Source organism: Lampetra fluviatilis, chromosome 62 (genome assembly GCF_964198595.1).
Source record: "Lampetra fluviatilis chromosome 62, kcLamFluv1.1, whole genome shotgun sequence".
Taxonomy (NCBI): Eukaryota; Metazoa; Chordata; class Hyperoartia; order Petromyzontiformes; family Petromyzontidae; genus Lampetra; species Lampetra fluviatilis.
The window spans coordinates 3,902,619-3,918,956 of NC_136336.1; the positions used below are offsets into that span (position 1 = coordinate 3,902,619).

The following is a 16,338-nucleotide window of genomic DNA, read 5'->3' on the forward strand; positions in this document are numbered from 1 at the left end:
GGCGCTACCAACTGCGCTACTCCGCCACGGCCTGTGGAGGGGTTACGCTGTGGGCTCTTTTACTGTGACGTTCAGCCAAAGCCAAGAATGAGTTCTTTTGAATATATGTAAAATATTTTTTTTTTGCCTAAAAAGTGTAAAATTTTGGGAATTTTTTTTCACGAACATTCATTGTCTGGCACAACGAGTCTGTGTGGGAAATGTCAGCTCGATTGGATCACGGGAAGTGGGTTAAAAAACGACCGAAAGATTTGCACGGTCCTACGCAAGCAAGCAAGCACGCAAGCAAGCGAACTTAATATAAAGGATTTAAAAATGTACACAACCCTTCAGCTGCACGGGCTACCTGGGAGTGCACCGCATCGGCACAGAATTGGTTCAAGGGGAGCACAACCTCTGGATCGGTTTTGACATTTGGTGTCTCGTCAGGGGTCAGGCTTACTTTGAACCAATGCTCGTGAACTGCCAGATGGGTTCAATGTCCATTCATCCAGAGCCATACAAATCATTTTATTCACACACACACACACCAATACATTGCACACATGCACATTAGTACATACACACACACACATTACTACATACACACACATTACTACATCCACATCCACACTACTTCATACATACAAACTACTAAATACACACACACATTACTACATACACACACACCAATACATTGCACACATGCACATTAGTACATACACACACACACATTACTACATACACACACACATTACTACATCCATACACTCACACTGCTACATCCACACATTACAAAATGCACACACATTACTACATCGACACAAACTACTACATCCACACACATTACTAAATACACACACACACACACTACTAAATACACTAACACATTACTACATCCTTACACATTACTACATCCACACACTACTAAATACACACACACACACACTACTAAATACACACACACACACTACTAAATACACTAACACATTACTACATCCGCACACATTACTACATCCACACACACACTACTTCATACACACACACTACTAAATACACACACACACTACTAAATACACACACACTACTACATCCACACACATTACTACATCCACACACACACTACTAAATACACACACACACACACTACTAAATACACTAACACATTACTACATCCACACACATATTACTACATCCATACACACACATTACTGCAACGCACACACATTAGTACATCCGTGCACAAACATTACTACATACATACACACACACACATTACTACATACACACATACATTACTACATACACACATACCATACTACCTACACACATACCATACTACACACACAAAAGCAAAGATCCCCCCCTATAGCCTTAACAGACTGTTGTGGCAATGATTGTTAGCGAGCACATATGAAGGCCAGCAAAACACACGAGGGGGTGGATGGTCAGCACCACGCCCTACCACCTTTATCTCCCCGGTGACGATGTTTACACACCGCACCAGGGACTCATTTGAGGCCGAGTTCACCTAGGGGAGGCCCTGGACCGGTTCAGATCATCTTCACTGGTGTTAGTCGTGAGCGGGAATCAAACTCGGCTTCTCTGCCGGGTTCGCAACGGAGCGATTTTGCCCCCCGTTTACGCCCAAACGTCATTAAAAAGAATTCACCTGCCATTACCGCGTGTAAAATCGTCCGATAAGCGAGCGTTTTAGTTAACGTTGCCAACGTGTGGCTCATTAAGTCAGTCACCTTCAGCCAAACGTTTCGACCCACGGCCGAACCGATGTGGAGCCGTGCCTTCGCGTGAGCACGGGGGCAACGGTGTGGGGTAGCAAAGAGGTCATCATCTGAACCCCCTCGGCCTGTCCTGGGTCTCTCCCGGGGTCAAGCCAGCCTCTAAACCTGCCACCAACGCAGCCAGTGGACATCAGTAGCGGGGAGACAAAGGCAGGCGAGGTACGGCGGTGACCGCATCTGCCCCGCTCGTGCCCCGCTCGCCAGCCGTAATGGGTGCCCTCTCTGTGGGCTATGAGGAGGAGGTCACGTTCCTCTGTAGTCTACAAGGTCAAGCGGGGGGGGGGGGGGAGAATCTGTGTCCGTGTGAACCTCCGCTCCCTTAATGACAAAACACGAGCGGGGCAGTGTCAACGTCATCGCGCTCCGCTTCCGACGCCGTCCCGCGTTCGCGGCGCAAACAACGCAACATCGTCGGGGCGGATGTCCTATCGTAAAAGCAGCTATCGCGATCACGTGACGCGGGACAACGAGGGGCCTACGAGGCTGTGGGCCTGACGGGATGAACAGACGGATGAGATTGGATTCTCATGCCCTCTCGCGCTCTCGCTCAACCACCCCCCGTCACTCCGCCACGACGTTTCACGTACTTGTCACCCTGCATCTGTCACGCGCTCTCGCGTTATACGCCCGGCTCTGGCACTTTCCCTCCCTCTCTCTCAATCTCCCGCGCCCACCTCTTATAACCTCTCCTCTGCCAAACCCTCCTTCCAATCGCTGCCCTCCCACTCTCGCCGTTGCCCCTCGCTCGGCCCGTCAACACACTCTCTCTCTCGCTGTCTCGCAAGCTCGCACTCCCGTCAGCCCAATCAATGTTCCACTCGCTCAGAAAATTGCTCTCTCGCTTGGTAAGACTCCTCGCTCTACGTCCCCCACCACCTCTCGTCGCCGCTAACCGCTTTGCTCATCCCTTGAGAGGGGCCCACTTGAGGCACGACGAGTCGATGGCCTTGTCGTTCGCCGGCTTGCGGGCCTCCTTGTCGAGCCAGTCGTCGATGATGTCCTAGCCGCGCGCGTGAGAGAGAAACAGCAAGGCTCACGTTAGGAAAATCTGCAACTCGCGTCCAATCGTCTCATTAAACCCTTTCCCATTCCGATGACGTACGCGCGCGCCATCGGTTCCCCTTCCGATTCCGTTCCGGTGACGTACGTGTATGGAACCGCGAAAAAACTAAAATAACTTTATCGGTACTGAGGCTCCCACAAGGCCATGGCGGGAGGGAGGGCGTGTGGCACAGTTTGGCGCCAGCTATCGCAGAGTGCGGCGGTCGCGTCGCCGTGGTTCTCTGTGGTGAGTAAAATGTCTTTAAAATAACTTTATCGGTACCGAGGATACCCACAGGGCCATGCGGGAGGACGTGTGGCACAATTTGGCACCAGCTATAGTAGAACGCGGCCGTGTCGCTCCGGTTCTCTGCGGTAACGTCTTTAAAAACAACGACGCTACGCCTCTGAATAAAATTAACGCTGAACCGTTCACGCGTTCCGAGATTCATCGGTGAACGGGACACCCACCCTGCGACTTGCAGACATCTCGGAATGGGAAAGGGTAATAATAGTTTGCATATTTCACACGTAAATTGGATCAAAATGTAGCTGCACCAAAGTGTTTGGAACCACCGAGTTTCCTGTCTTGTCAATGTAACTTTACCAATTGCAATTTTTTTTCCCATTTGTAATTGTGGACCTCTTTAGATGTTGCCTGCCGGCCAAGCGTCTTAGCACACTGGTCTTTACTCCATGTCCCGGGGGGGGGGCGGGGACCACGTGGATAGTCCGTATACCATGGGGGGGACCAAGGGGGCGGTCCATGTACCACGGCGGCAACCACAAGGACAGTCCATGTACAACGGCGGGGACCACGTGGACAGGGACAGGGACGGTGCGCCATTCATTTCCGGAGTTATTATTTTATGAACTAAAACCTAAACTATTTACATTTTACCAGGCATGGCCCACTGAGCCATACGGCGATTTTTCAGGAGCGACCTGGCCACAAATGATAGCTCAACAAAGTGGCTTTATCACGTGGAAATGTATCGCAGCCAAATACTCTAAAAGCGTGTTTCTAAACGTGGAGGGAAAAACCGGAGAAACATCCAAGCGACCACAGGGAGAACGGGAAAACTCCAAATATACAGCAGCAGGCGTCAGGGTGGGTATCAAACCCACGACCTCCTGTATACCAGGCGAGGGAGTCAACATCTCCTAGCCGTCGTGGCGCATCGGGACGACGGGCAACGCGTCCGCACACGTGACGGCCGTCTTTTTTGAATAAAAGCTCTCAACTGCGAGTGGATGTCAGCTGTTCATCGTCAGCTAAGGGTCACCTCTTTGCCACTCGCATCAAAGGGGGGGGGGGGGGGTGGGGGCTTGTCTCACTGCAACAGCGGGTGTCATGAGGCTAGACTTGATCCCTGCCAGAGGAACATGGAATTTCAGGCGCACTTCACTTTCACAGCGCGGGTAAAAGCCACCGAGGGCCAAATCTCGTCGTGTCTCGCCAGCCGAGCCGGCAGAGCACACACCAGAGGTCGCAAACGGGTTTTGATTCCTTACCCGTACCCATACCTGGCCGCATCAGTCGCAAATAGGTACCCGTACCCGGCCGGGTACGGATTCCCGTTCCCTACCTGTACCCTACCCGAAATGAGTGACAAACGGTGACTCACCAGTGACTCACGGCCTACCCGTACCCGGCCGCACCAGGGTCGCAAACGGCTACCCGTACACTATGAGATCTCTTTTACCAGTGGCAAAATATAGTAGTAGGTTTTTACCCTTTTAAACTGGTACAAAACTGACACCTTTATTCAAGGCATCATGTTTGCAATAACCACAACACAAGTAGTCAAAAAAGCAAACAAAAAGAAGCAACTCTGATAATGATAATAATATGCACTGTCCTTGAAGTTGATTGGTCCACACCCCATTGGTGTTGGACCAGATGACACCAGAAGGCGTACAACTCAAACACAGTGCAATATCAGAGTATTGAGAGCTCCGGGTAAGCATTTACACTATGGCCGGGTACGGGTAGCCGGGTATCGGGTAGGGTACGGGTATCGGGTACCCGGTTGCGACCTCTGGCACACACACAACAACTCGCAGAGGTCAAAAGGTTAACAGTGAAATCCCAAGAGGGGGGCGCGCGTCAAGAACGCTGCGTTATTCACAGCGGCCCTTTTCTTCATCGCCGGCACATTAGTCACGAGAACTTGTTCTGCCGAGGTTTTTTCCCCCGTTTGTAATTACGTGGGTAATTTACCCAAACACCAATTTACGAGCAGAAAAGGGCTGGTTCTGGCCAGACGCGGGGGCCAGTTTTAATTACTCCAGAAAGCCACTTAAGCTCACTGTCGCATTTCATTAGTGCGGCTGTAAAAACATCGTCACGTTGTCCCCCTCCCACCGAATGTTCTGCCCACCGTTTAGTTTTACTCGTCTTTGACCGCCTTATAGCGCTGGTACGTCCGTGGTCAAAAACGTCAGTCCATACCGTGTCAACACACACGGTTTAACCCCGTATTCTTGTACAGGGCAAATTGAATTTCGATTTAAAGCTTTCGTGACTGCAGGGATTCATCTTCTTGGTTCTTTCGGTAAAGTCACGTAGAATGGAAATAATAAAAAATAAAAACGTAATAAAATAATTCTCACGACGTTTCGGCCACAACGCAAGCAGCCGTCCTCAGGTGAAGACCAGGTCTGTCGAGAAGACAGAGTCTGAATGACACACCCCAGGTTTGGAGCGTCTATTTAAGCTTAGAGTCGCGACTCTAAGCTTCTGCACCTGAGGACGGCTGCTTGCGTTGTGGCCGAAAGGTCGTGAGAATTATTTTAATATGTTTTATTTTTATTATTTTATTATATCCATTCTACGTGACTTTACCGAAAAAACCAAGAAGAGGGCAAATTGAGTTTTCAGGTCCATACGGCGTACAGCAGTTTCAATGCGGGCAAACCATGTTTTCATCTATTTGTTTGTGATGGGATGAACGATGGGATTTCTAAGGACACGGGGTGACCAATAAGGTCTGAAATTGTCTGTAATAAGGTAGGGACTAATCTTAATTTTGGAGCTTTCGTGACTGCAGGAATTATTATTTAGTTCTTTCGGTAAAGTCACGTATAAAGATAAAATAATAAATTAAATAATTGCATACGACGTTTCTCTCTGCCTCCGCCCCCGTCTGTCTATTTAAGGCCACGCCACAGAGACGATCTCCCTCTCTGTACCTGTGTTACTCTCTCTATGTATCTTGGTGATATCTGTCTGCTTATATGTCTGTCTATAGTTTTCTGGTTAGATTTTTTGTTGCTATTTCATTTATACCTGATGATGATTGCTTGCGTTGCAATCGAAACGTAGTATGCTATTATTTAATTTATTATTTCATCTTTATACGTGACTTTACCGAAAGAACCAAAGAATAAGGTAGGGACTGATCAGGGGTTGACAGGTTTGAAATTAGCATGGATTTGGTGACAATCCCATGTTCTTATGGCAGGTATGTCAATCTATGGGGGGTTATTATTTTTTATTACCATACTTCAACACGCTGATTTAAAAGGATTTTTTAAGAGGTGGAGTGGGGGGGGGAAGGCAGAAACGGTGCGGATTTTACTCACCGCCAGAGGTCGCAATCGGGTACCCGATACCCGTACCCTACCCGATACCCGGCTACCCGTACCCGGCCTGGTACGGGTACCCGTTTGCGACCCTGGTGCGGCCGGGTACGGGTACGGGTAAGGAATCAAAACCCGTATGCGACCTCTGCTCACCGCTGACGTTAGCCGTGGCCGGAAATCGAACCTGGACAGCCGGGTTCATAGGGCAGTGCGCTAATCACTGTAACTAAAACGCTCCACCCCAGGCAAGCCTTCATAGGCCTTAAAAGGGGCTCACTAACAGCACTGGCCCCTACTCCCACCACTACTACTGTGTATCAGGATGTATAAGGATGAGTGCAGTAGCAGGCAAGATGTTAACTCCCTCGCCTGGTATACAAGGTCGCGGGTTCGATTCGGACCCTGACGTCTGCTGTATATTTGGAGTTTGCCTGTCCTCTCTCATCATCATCACCACGGTGGCTAGGAGATGTTAACTACCTCGCCTGGTATACAAGGAGGTCGTGGGTTCGATTCGGACCCTGACGCCTGCTGTATATTTGGAGTTTGCGGTGTCTCTCTCTCTCTGATCATCATCACGGTGGCTAGATGTTAACTACCTCGCCTGGTATACAAGGAGGTCGTGGGTTCGATTAGGACCCTGATGCGTGTTGTATATTTGGAGTTTGCGGTGTCTCTCTCTCTCTGATCATGATCATCATCACGGTGGCTAGATGTTAACTACCTCGCCTGGTGTACAGGAGGTCGTGGGTTCAATCCTGACCCTGATGCGTGTTGTATATTTGGAGTTTGCGGTGTCTCTCTCTCTCTCTCTGATCATGATCATCATCACGGTGGCTAGATGTTAACTACCTCGCCTGGTGTACAGGAGGTCGTGGGTTCAATCCTGACCCTGATGCGTGTTGTATATTTGGAGTTTGCGGTGTCTCTCTCTCTCTCTCTGATCATGATCATCATCACGGTGGCTAGATGTTAACTACCTCGCGTGGTGTACAGGAGGTCGTGGGTTCAATCCTGACCCTGACGCCCGCTGTATATTTAGAGGTTGCACGTTCTCCCCGTGGTCGAGCGGATATTTCTCCGGGTCCTCCAGTTTATTCCCTCCACATTTAGAATTAACGTATTCGGCTGCTATGAATTTCCACGTGACGATGAGCCACTTTGTTGAGTTATTATTTGTAATAACCAGGTCTCTTCAGAGAAAAAGATCTCTCTAGGTCAGAGGGCCTTGCCTGACCAAATAAAAATAGTTAGGTATATACGTTGAACTTCCTTCGCACCGTACGTAGCGAACCGGTGATACCGAGTGATAAAGAAGCGAGGTCTCGGTTCGTCTCCACCCCCCGCCACCCGCCTTCACCTGTCGCTTGAGTACCAGGTGCTTGCCCTTCCAGTACTTGAGCATCTGCAGGTACTGCAGCGTGCTCACGATGTCCGCGGGGTTGATGGCCGTCTCCTGGCTGATCTCTGTGCGGAGCGAGAGAGCGAGCCACAGCGGGTCACGAGTTTGACGGCGCTGGTAATAGAAGCGGTGTCATGTCCGTGAGCTCATACTTTCACGTCAATTGAAAACGGACACGCATTCCGTCACCGTGCGCGCGATTCACATGAAACGCCGCCAGACGCAGCCCACAAATGTCCACGCGCAAACGACGAACACGACTCTAGATTTGAAGCTTTCGTGACTGCAAGGATTCATACTCTTAGTTTTTTCGGTAAAGTCACGTAGGTAACAAAAATGAAATTAAAATAAAAAAAACTAATTTTAATTTTAATTTTTGTTACCTACGTGACTTTACCGAAAAAACTAAGAGTATGAATCCTTCTTAGTTTTTTCGGTAAAGTAACGTAGGTAAAAAAAATGAAATTAAAATTTATAAAAATAATTTTAATTTCATTTTTTTTTTACCTACGTGACTTTACCGAAAAAACTAAGAGTATGCCAAACATGACGACCGGAGGCACACAAGCTCCTGGCTCCCTCCGACAAAACGGCCGCGGCGTTTCCAATCCCTCCCTCGGCAGACACGGGGGGGCAGCCTGCGGCACGATCGTCCGAGGAAAGCTGCACCGGGGGGCGGTTATTACCGCGCCGGGCCGGTAACAAGCGCTCGGTGCGGGGGCGACGCGGTGCGGCGGGCAGGGCGGAGCGACCTACGACCTTTGATGGAGATCTCCTTGCCGTGAAAGCCGTGCAGGTAGCGCAGCACCACGCCCTTCCAGTAGCTGCGGTAGCTGATGAGGCCCAGGTCGGAGAGCGGTCGCTCGGGCGACCCGATCTTGTCCTCCATCTTCGACAGCAGGTAGCCTTCAGGAAGGAAGTGCGGCAAAAGGGGTCACGGCGGGCGGGGGGGGGGGCCGGGGCACGGGGTACGGGGTGAGTTGGATTGGGAGCGGAGGAGGAGGGGCGATGGGGTTCGTTAATCGGTCGGGAAGGTGAGCGCTGAACGACGCGCTGACCGATTAGGTCGCAAGGAACCTCGTTCGCAAAGCAGTGCCCGTGGGAAAGGCAATCGCGTGCGCGGGAAGAGCTGTCCGGTCACGCGAAACGGGACGTTGCGACGAGCAACGAGACGCCGTTGGTCGAACAACTCCCAACGTAACGATCCCGAAGCAATCGGGAAGCCGGGTGGCGGCTTTGATGTGCAGGGCTGGAAGCAAACGCTCGCACGCCGAGACGCAGCGGCGACGGCTGCGGGACGCGGAGCGCAAGACAAGCGCGCGAACCTTCGGCAGGCCGAGCGGAGGATGGGCTCTCACAAGGACGGCTCGTCCCGGACGCTGTGAGGGCAGCGCAGCAGTCTCCCCATGCTGCCCCCCCCCCCACAGTGTGCATCCCCCACAGTGTGGATCTCCCGCAGTGTGGATCTCCCGCAGTGTGGATCTCCCTTCCCCCAGACGTCTGTGCTGTCAATCCCCTGCCACTGTTCAAGGTTCAAGTGCACGGTCAAGACCCTCCAGTACACAATTTTTATTCATTTTATTTTCAGAATCATTATTTATACTGCAGGAGGAATCCGATGAGCTATGAAGATCTATTTTTCACAGATGTACAGTCGGGGCGGATAAGAATGTTACAACAACATTTAACGTGGGGGGGGGTGCGGGGCAAATCACGCCGTGTGGGTCACCCCCCCACCCACCCACTCCCCAAAGCCTTCAAACGAAACATAAATTATTACATCCAACACCGTGATGTCGTAGCACGGTGGGGTCTCTCCCAAAGCGCCACGGTGGCTAGGAGATGTTAACTACCTCGCCTGGTGTACAGGAGGTCGTGGGTTCGATCCCGAGCCTGACGCCTGCTGCTGTATATTTGGAGATTGCGTGTCTCTCTCTGATCATCATCATCACGGTGGCTAGGAAGATGTTAACTCCCTCGCCTGGTGTACAGGAGGTCGTGGGTTCGATCCCGAGCCTGACGCCTGCTGCTGTATATTTGGAGTTTGCGTGTCTCTCTCTCATCATCATCATCACGGTCGCTAGGAGATGTTTCGGAATCAGAATCTTTATTTATCCTGGAGAAATCCGATGAGCTACAAATGACAGCTCAACGGAGTCGGCTCACCATGCGTGGAAATTTAGAGCGGCCAAATAATCGGAAGACCCGGAGAAAAATTCCACGCGACCATAAGGGGAACTAGCAAAACTCCCAAATCTACAGGGGTCAGGGTTGGGATCGAACCCACGACCACATGCCTACCAGGCGGGGAAAATAACGTCTCGCCACCGCAGAGCTTAAACACTTCCCAACACTGCTGACCATTAAAACACATTCCTGCGGAGGGAGCTGGTAGGAACGTTGGGTTGCTCAGTCAATGGCCAGGGGTCAACGGCGGCATGGTGTATTCCCGCAAATATGCCCGACTGTGAAGGGCGGGCACAAGCCGGCGTGAGTAGGTTAAACGTTGAGTTTTATAAGGGCACCACGGGGTGACCAGCCCCTCCCCACCCAGCCCCACCCCCTCCCTCCCACCCACCCCAGCCCCCACCCAGCCCCACCCCCACCCAGCCCCCACCCCTCCCACCCAGACCCTCCCCACCCAGCCCCTCCCCACCCACCCTCCCCACCCAGCCCCCTCCCCACCCTCCCCACCCAGCCCCTCCCCTCCCCCACCCAGCCCCACTCTCCCCACCCAGCCCCTCCCTCCCCACCCCAGCCCCTCCCTGCACGACGGACACAATAATTCCCCTGTGGGCTGGTGTAACCAGGAGGTTCCTACCAGTATAAATATGCCTGCTATTCCTGCACGACGCCGTGAGATGCGTTCACATCTAGACGCTGTGAAAATCCACGTTGTACCCTGCTGCAAATCAACCTCGGCTCATCTTTACATCCCACCGTTTGTATCCACACACGCAAAGACAAAGATCCCCCATGTAGCCTTTAACAAACTGCATGGGGCAAGTGCTGTTAGCGAGCACCTATGAAGGCCGAAACGGTACACGAGGGGGTGGGTGGCCAGCACCACGCCCCTGCCGCCTTTCTCTCCCCAGTGGCGATGTTTTTAAACACCACACCAGGTACTCATTTGAGGCCGAGTCGACCTAGGGGCGGCCCAGGACCGGTTCAGATAATCGTCACTGATTTTGGCTTTGAGCAGGAATCGAACTCGGGTCCCCTGGTTTGTAGTGCAGTGCGCTAACCGCTACAACACCGCTCCCCACTCCATGGTGAACAATAAAAAGACAAAGATCCCCCGTATAGCCTGAAACAGACTGTAGGGGCAAGTGCTGTTAGCGAGCACCTATGAAGGCCGGCACGGCACACGAGGGGGTGGAGTGGCCAGCACCACGCCTGCCGCCTTTCTCTCCCCAGTGGCGATGTTTACACACCGCACCAGGTACTCATTTGAGGCCGAGTCGACCTAGGGGAGGCCCGGGGACCGGTTCAAATAATCGTCACGAGTGTCGGCCCTGGGCGGGAATCGAACTCGGGCCGCCAGGTTTCGTAGGTCGCCAACGGCCGGACTACCGCTCCCAACACGCACGCATGCACACCCACGTACGCATGCACACCCGCGTACGCATGCACACCCACGTACAATAAACACCGCAAGACACCTTTATAGATGAGCGTGACTCATTGCTCGAAGGTAGCGAAAATGCGTCGCAAATGGATGGTTCAAGAAGACGTTCGCGTCTCTCCCCGGGGCAGGTAGAGAGGCGGGGGTGGGCGGGGTGGGGGGCTGAGCCCGTGAGATTCGGGTGACACGGTCCGGACGATGGAGGAGCGTCTTACCGCTGGCTCGTTGCAGAGGTCTGCGCTCCAAGCACCCCGGGCCGACCCCGTTAACAACGCGCGCGTAATAAACCATAAAACTAAAATATGACGCGCCATCGGCTTCGCAGTGGCCGTTAAAAAATCACTGCGACATTCTATCCTGCGACATTCTATGCATGTGTTTTGAACTTCTTTCATTATGAATGCATGTACGTTGAGGATTATTCGATTCGATCATAGAAAACGTAAGACCCTCACAGTCCAAATTAGAAAAATACAAAACAAAACCCGCTGCTGCACCTTACTGCCACGGAATAAGCGAGAGAGCAGCATCGCTGCCCTCATTCCGCACCGACGCCACACACTTGAAGGCCGGTGCTGTGAGATCAGCTTGTGCCGCACAAGGACAAGCGGCCGCCCTTATATGGGGAGGGGGGTCCCCATAGGCTGACATGCCGCAGCCACGACACGTTTCATCACATTACGAGCGCAAACATAAGTACGAGTCGGATGTATTAAATGTCTGGATTTTCTTTTGCTATTTCTCGCGCAGGGCTTAGATTAAAAAAAAAACCTTCCAACTTTGATTGCGGCAAAGGAAGGCGCGCGTTCCAAGCGATGTCCCGGGAGCTCGTAGCGCGGCGTGGATTTGAAGGCCGCGAGTCCCCGTCTCACTTTCCCTCGGAGCTTTATTAGGGGGATATCTTCAGTGCCAAGAAAACCCTAAGGCCAACTGCAGACTTCCCGGCTCACTGGGGTCACGTTGTGTGACCTGCCCCCCCCGCCCCCCCCCAAAACGCTCCATCAGCCGAGGCCTCAATTTGTCAAAGAGTCTTTACGTCCGCTCGACGGCCGAAATATCAAGGAAGGGAATCCAGCGAAAATAAATTACCGCCGTTGGAATCGCGCGCTACTGATTTCACCCAACGACGGAAGAGCAACACCAAAAATATGATCGCCACGTTTGTATTTCTCCATAATAAAGGTTTATGGTTTAGATCGCGTAAGTATAAATGTCAAATCGCGCGATGATGCCGGATGTAATTACCAACTCAGATTGTAAATGTTGTAGATTCACTCTTCAACACACCAGTGGGCTGAAGTAGTAACTATTTGGCGTTTACGTGACAAATCCCTTACTGATTGGCCATGTCGGGTGGTGGAGGGCTTCGACACATTCATACTTACGCGATCTAACCCAAAAAACCTTCATTATGAATAATACTGGTCGCGAAAGCCTGCTACGTGTTTGTATTTTTAGTCGCAATTTCTTCGGCCCAACAACTCAAGCCAAACGTACGGCCGACTCGCGCTGGGGACTGGTACCAGCAATGTCAAGATCGGCCTCTGTGGACGTGTCTTCGTGTGTCACGTGTGTGTGCGTTGTGCACGTCTGCGTGTATTTGTATGTCCGTGCGTGTTTGTGTACATGCCTCTGTGTGCATGGAGGAGGTTCGTGAAGGACGCAGTTGGAGGCAATCGCCCTCCAGCAACAACGAAGGGCAGAGCAGTGACGCTCACAAACAACGAGCGGAGTGCCGGGCGGCTAAAATGCAGTAAGTTGACGCTGTGGGGAGAGCAGTTGGTGCATCCGCCAGTCATCTCAGTCAGTCCACGACACCTGGGTTTGTTCCGTGACCTCCTCCTGCCAGCGGGCCTTCAACACTTACACGTGGCCTCAACTTGCACCTAGCCTGGCACAACCACCGCGGTGACGTCACCGGCACTCCGTGGTGAACGGCGGTCGTTGCTGTGGCAATTAGCTTCAAACCGTGTACGTTGCACGAAAAAGGGGTCCGTGGCCTTCGCGTCAATTCGCGACAATTTACGGCGAGACAATTACCAACGTTTGCGTGCTCACCCGGGAAAGCTTCACGCCGAGCCTCAAGACTACGACGCTCGAGGGCGTCAGAGACGTCGTCCGAGACCAAACTCCGTCACAAAGCAGGGATGACGGCCGGTGGTCGAGACGCAGAACAGAGCGGCGGGTCCAAAGCAGCAACACGCCCAGGGGAGCAAGTCGCATGCGGTGGTGAAACGAGCACGGCCAGATTGTGCGCGGGAGCCGGACGGATCACGAGGGACGGCGGGGACGCCTCCGTGGAGGCCTTCATCCGACGGTGGATGGGTCGCGGCCGTCGATGACCATGGCGGGTGCGTGCGTGGGCGAGTTCGCGCGTAGGTGCGTACGTGCGTGCGTGGGTACATGCGCGGGTGGGTTCGTGGGCGTGCGTGAACTCACTAAATTCGATGAGCATCTTGCCGTAGCCCTGCCTCATGAACTGCGGCATGGTTAGGATGCACGACACGTTGTAGTTGAGGAACGAGTTCTTCTCCTGCGAAGGGGAAAAAAATCGGGGGGGCGGGGGGGTAGGGTAGAGAGGCTGTAGCGTCGCAGGCGAAACGGAGCGGCGTTCTCAAGAAACAATGGGGGCGAGTGGCTGCGACGCCGCGGGCCAATTACGAGCCCCGGCATCGTTCGATGACCACGGGACACAGCCGCGGGAGGGCATTGCGACTGGCGCATCACCGTCACCACCATCGCCACAGAGGGAAGGCGATGAAACGTACGGTGGTCGTGCAACAACAGCGTCCACTAACCCGCATGCAGCAGCTCCTCGTTCGCTTTGTCGCGGCATCGATCGACGTGGATCGGTCATCCGCCGTTTCATTTCACGTGCGGCTGTCGCTCGGGAGACGTTCGCAGCGCCGTGAGTTTCAATTCGGCCGCGATCTATTCACTGCTGGATGAAAGCCGCCGCCGCAAGCCTTCACCAAGATAATTGTTTTTGTACCCTTTTATCTGGCAACAAAACTGACACCTTTTTTTTACAAGGAGTCATGTTTGCATTGATCACAATACCTGCGGTCGGAATGCAGACAAAAAACACAACTCTGATAATGTATGCACTGTCCTTGAAGTTGATTGGTCCACACCCGGGACAGCTTTCCTTAGAGCCTAGTCTCACATGGTGTTGGACCAGATGACGCCAAAAGGCGCACAACTCAAAGACAATGCACCGTCAGAATACGAGAGCTCGGGGTAAGCATTTACACCCGACCATGTGAGACTAGGCTCTAAGAAAAGCTGTCTCAGGTGTGGACCAATCAATTTCAAGGGCAGTGCATACATTATCAGAGTTGTGTTTTTTGTTTGCATTCCGACCGCAGGTATTGTGATCAATGCAAACATGACTCCTTGTAAAAAAAGGTGTCAGTTTTGTTGCCAGATAAAAGGGTAAAAAACCAATTATCATATTTTGCTACTGGCAAAGGAGGTTCCAATGGAGCCCTCACCAACTATCTCGTAGCTACGCGATGCCAATCGCATCGCTACCATCGTCATCATCATCCTATGAATAGAACGATTCCTGCAATTGGAACGTGGAATTTACACCGCCCCGGGGTCGTGACATCCAACTGAAATGAGGCAATGAGCCGTGCTGTTTGAGCAGGGAGACAATGAGCGGGGAGCGAGGTCAACAGGGGCGGCTAATCCCACGGTGGTCGGAGACACACACGGAGAGTCAGCGACACCGAGATTCTGGATTCGAATCCGCGTTTCAGTCGCCCGCGGCGATGCCGGGGTTTTCGAGTCGATTGGTCTTGGACCGGTCACCAATGACCACACGGCAAACAGCGACAAAGCAAAATAAAAAATTCTGAAAAATTCCAATGGGGTTTTCACTTTTGATTTGAAGCTTTTGTGACTGCAGGAATCCTACTCTTTGGTTCTTTCGGTAAAGTCACGTAGGTAGAAAATAAAATAAAAAACTTAAAAAATAAAAAATTATTTTAAATAATATTTTTTGGGGATTATTTTTCATTCTTAACATTTTTTATAAAAAGTTTTTTCTATTATTTTATACCTACGTGACTTTACCGAAAGAACCAAAGAGTATGGGGTTTTCACTTTGTTTGGTTCGCTCCAGCTTCTGGGAATCAAAGTTTACAATCTAATGCTGGTAGGAACCCACTGGTTCCACCAGCTCACAGGGGATTATTGTGTCCGTCCGTCCATCGTGCAGGGAGGGGCTGGGTAGGGAGGGAGCAGCTGGGTGGGGAGGGTGGTGAGGGGCTGGGTGAGGAGGGTGGGGCTGGGTGGGGGGTGGGAGGGGTGGGGCTGGGTGAGGAGGGGCTGGTCACCCTGTGGTGCCCTTATAAAACTCAACGTTTAACCTACTCACGCCGGCTTGTGCCCGCCCTCACAGTCGGGCATATTTGCGGAATACACCACGCCGCCGTTGACCCTGGCCATTGACTGAGCAACCCAACGTTCCTACCAGCTCCCTCCACAGGAATGTGTTTTACATTGGTAGAACATCACTGGTAAAAAAAGCCACGTAAATTCTGTTCCAAGAGTGTGGAAAGAGGAATTTAGCCGTGGGATCCATAGCAGGGCCATCATATTGTTCATGTAGGTGGAGCACTGCTCGCTGAAAATATCCTAAATTCAATTTGTCTTGCACCATATGACATCGTGCCCCGCAGGCACTACGGGAATATCGTTTGAATAAAATAAGTAAAAGATTTTGAAGGTCTAACTGGGCGTCAAGGTGGCTAGGAGATGTTAACTACCTCGCCCGGTATATAGGAGGTCGTGGGTTCAATTCCGACCCCGATGCCTATATATTACCCACCATCAAACCATCGTCATCCATTCCATGATGATGATACGATAAAAATACAAATTTCAGTTTTGTA

The 16,338-nt window shown here is 51.9% G+C and overlaps 1 protein-coding gene across 4 annotated transcripts in view; it reads right to left on the reverse strand.

Annotated features, from left to right (window-relative positions):
- Positions 1–656: 656 nt before the first annotated feature.
- LOC144951361 (histone acetyltransferase KAT7-like) overlaps positions 657–16,338 on the reverse strand; it is a 45,334-nt gene continuing 29,652 nt past the window's right edge. For 3 of the 4 annotated variants that reach the window (XM_078881584.1, XM_078881583.1, XM_078881582.1), the window contains exons 12-15: positions 13,877–13,970; positions 8,572–8,718; positions 7,771–7,877; positions 657–2,781 (exon numbers count right to left, since the gene is read on the reverse strand). In XM_078881584.1, coding sequence (XP_078737710.1) covers positions 2,683–2,781; positions 7,771–7,877; positions 8,572–8,718; positions 13,877–13,970 — 447 coding nt within the window. In that variant the 3' untranslated portion in view covers positions 657–2,682. Of the gene's footprint in view, positions 2,782–7,770; positions 7,878–8,571; positions 8,719–8,982; positions 9,335–13,876; positions 13,971–16,338 lie in introns of those variants that run through there. The other variant, XM_078881585.1, reaches the window with a different exon arrangement.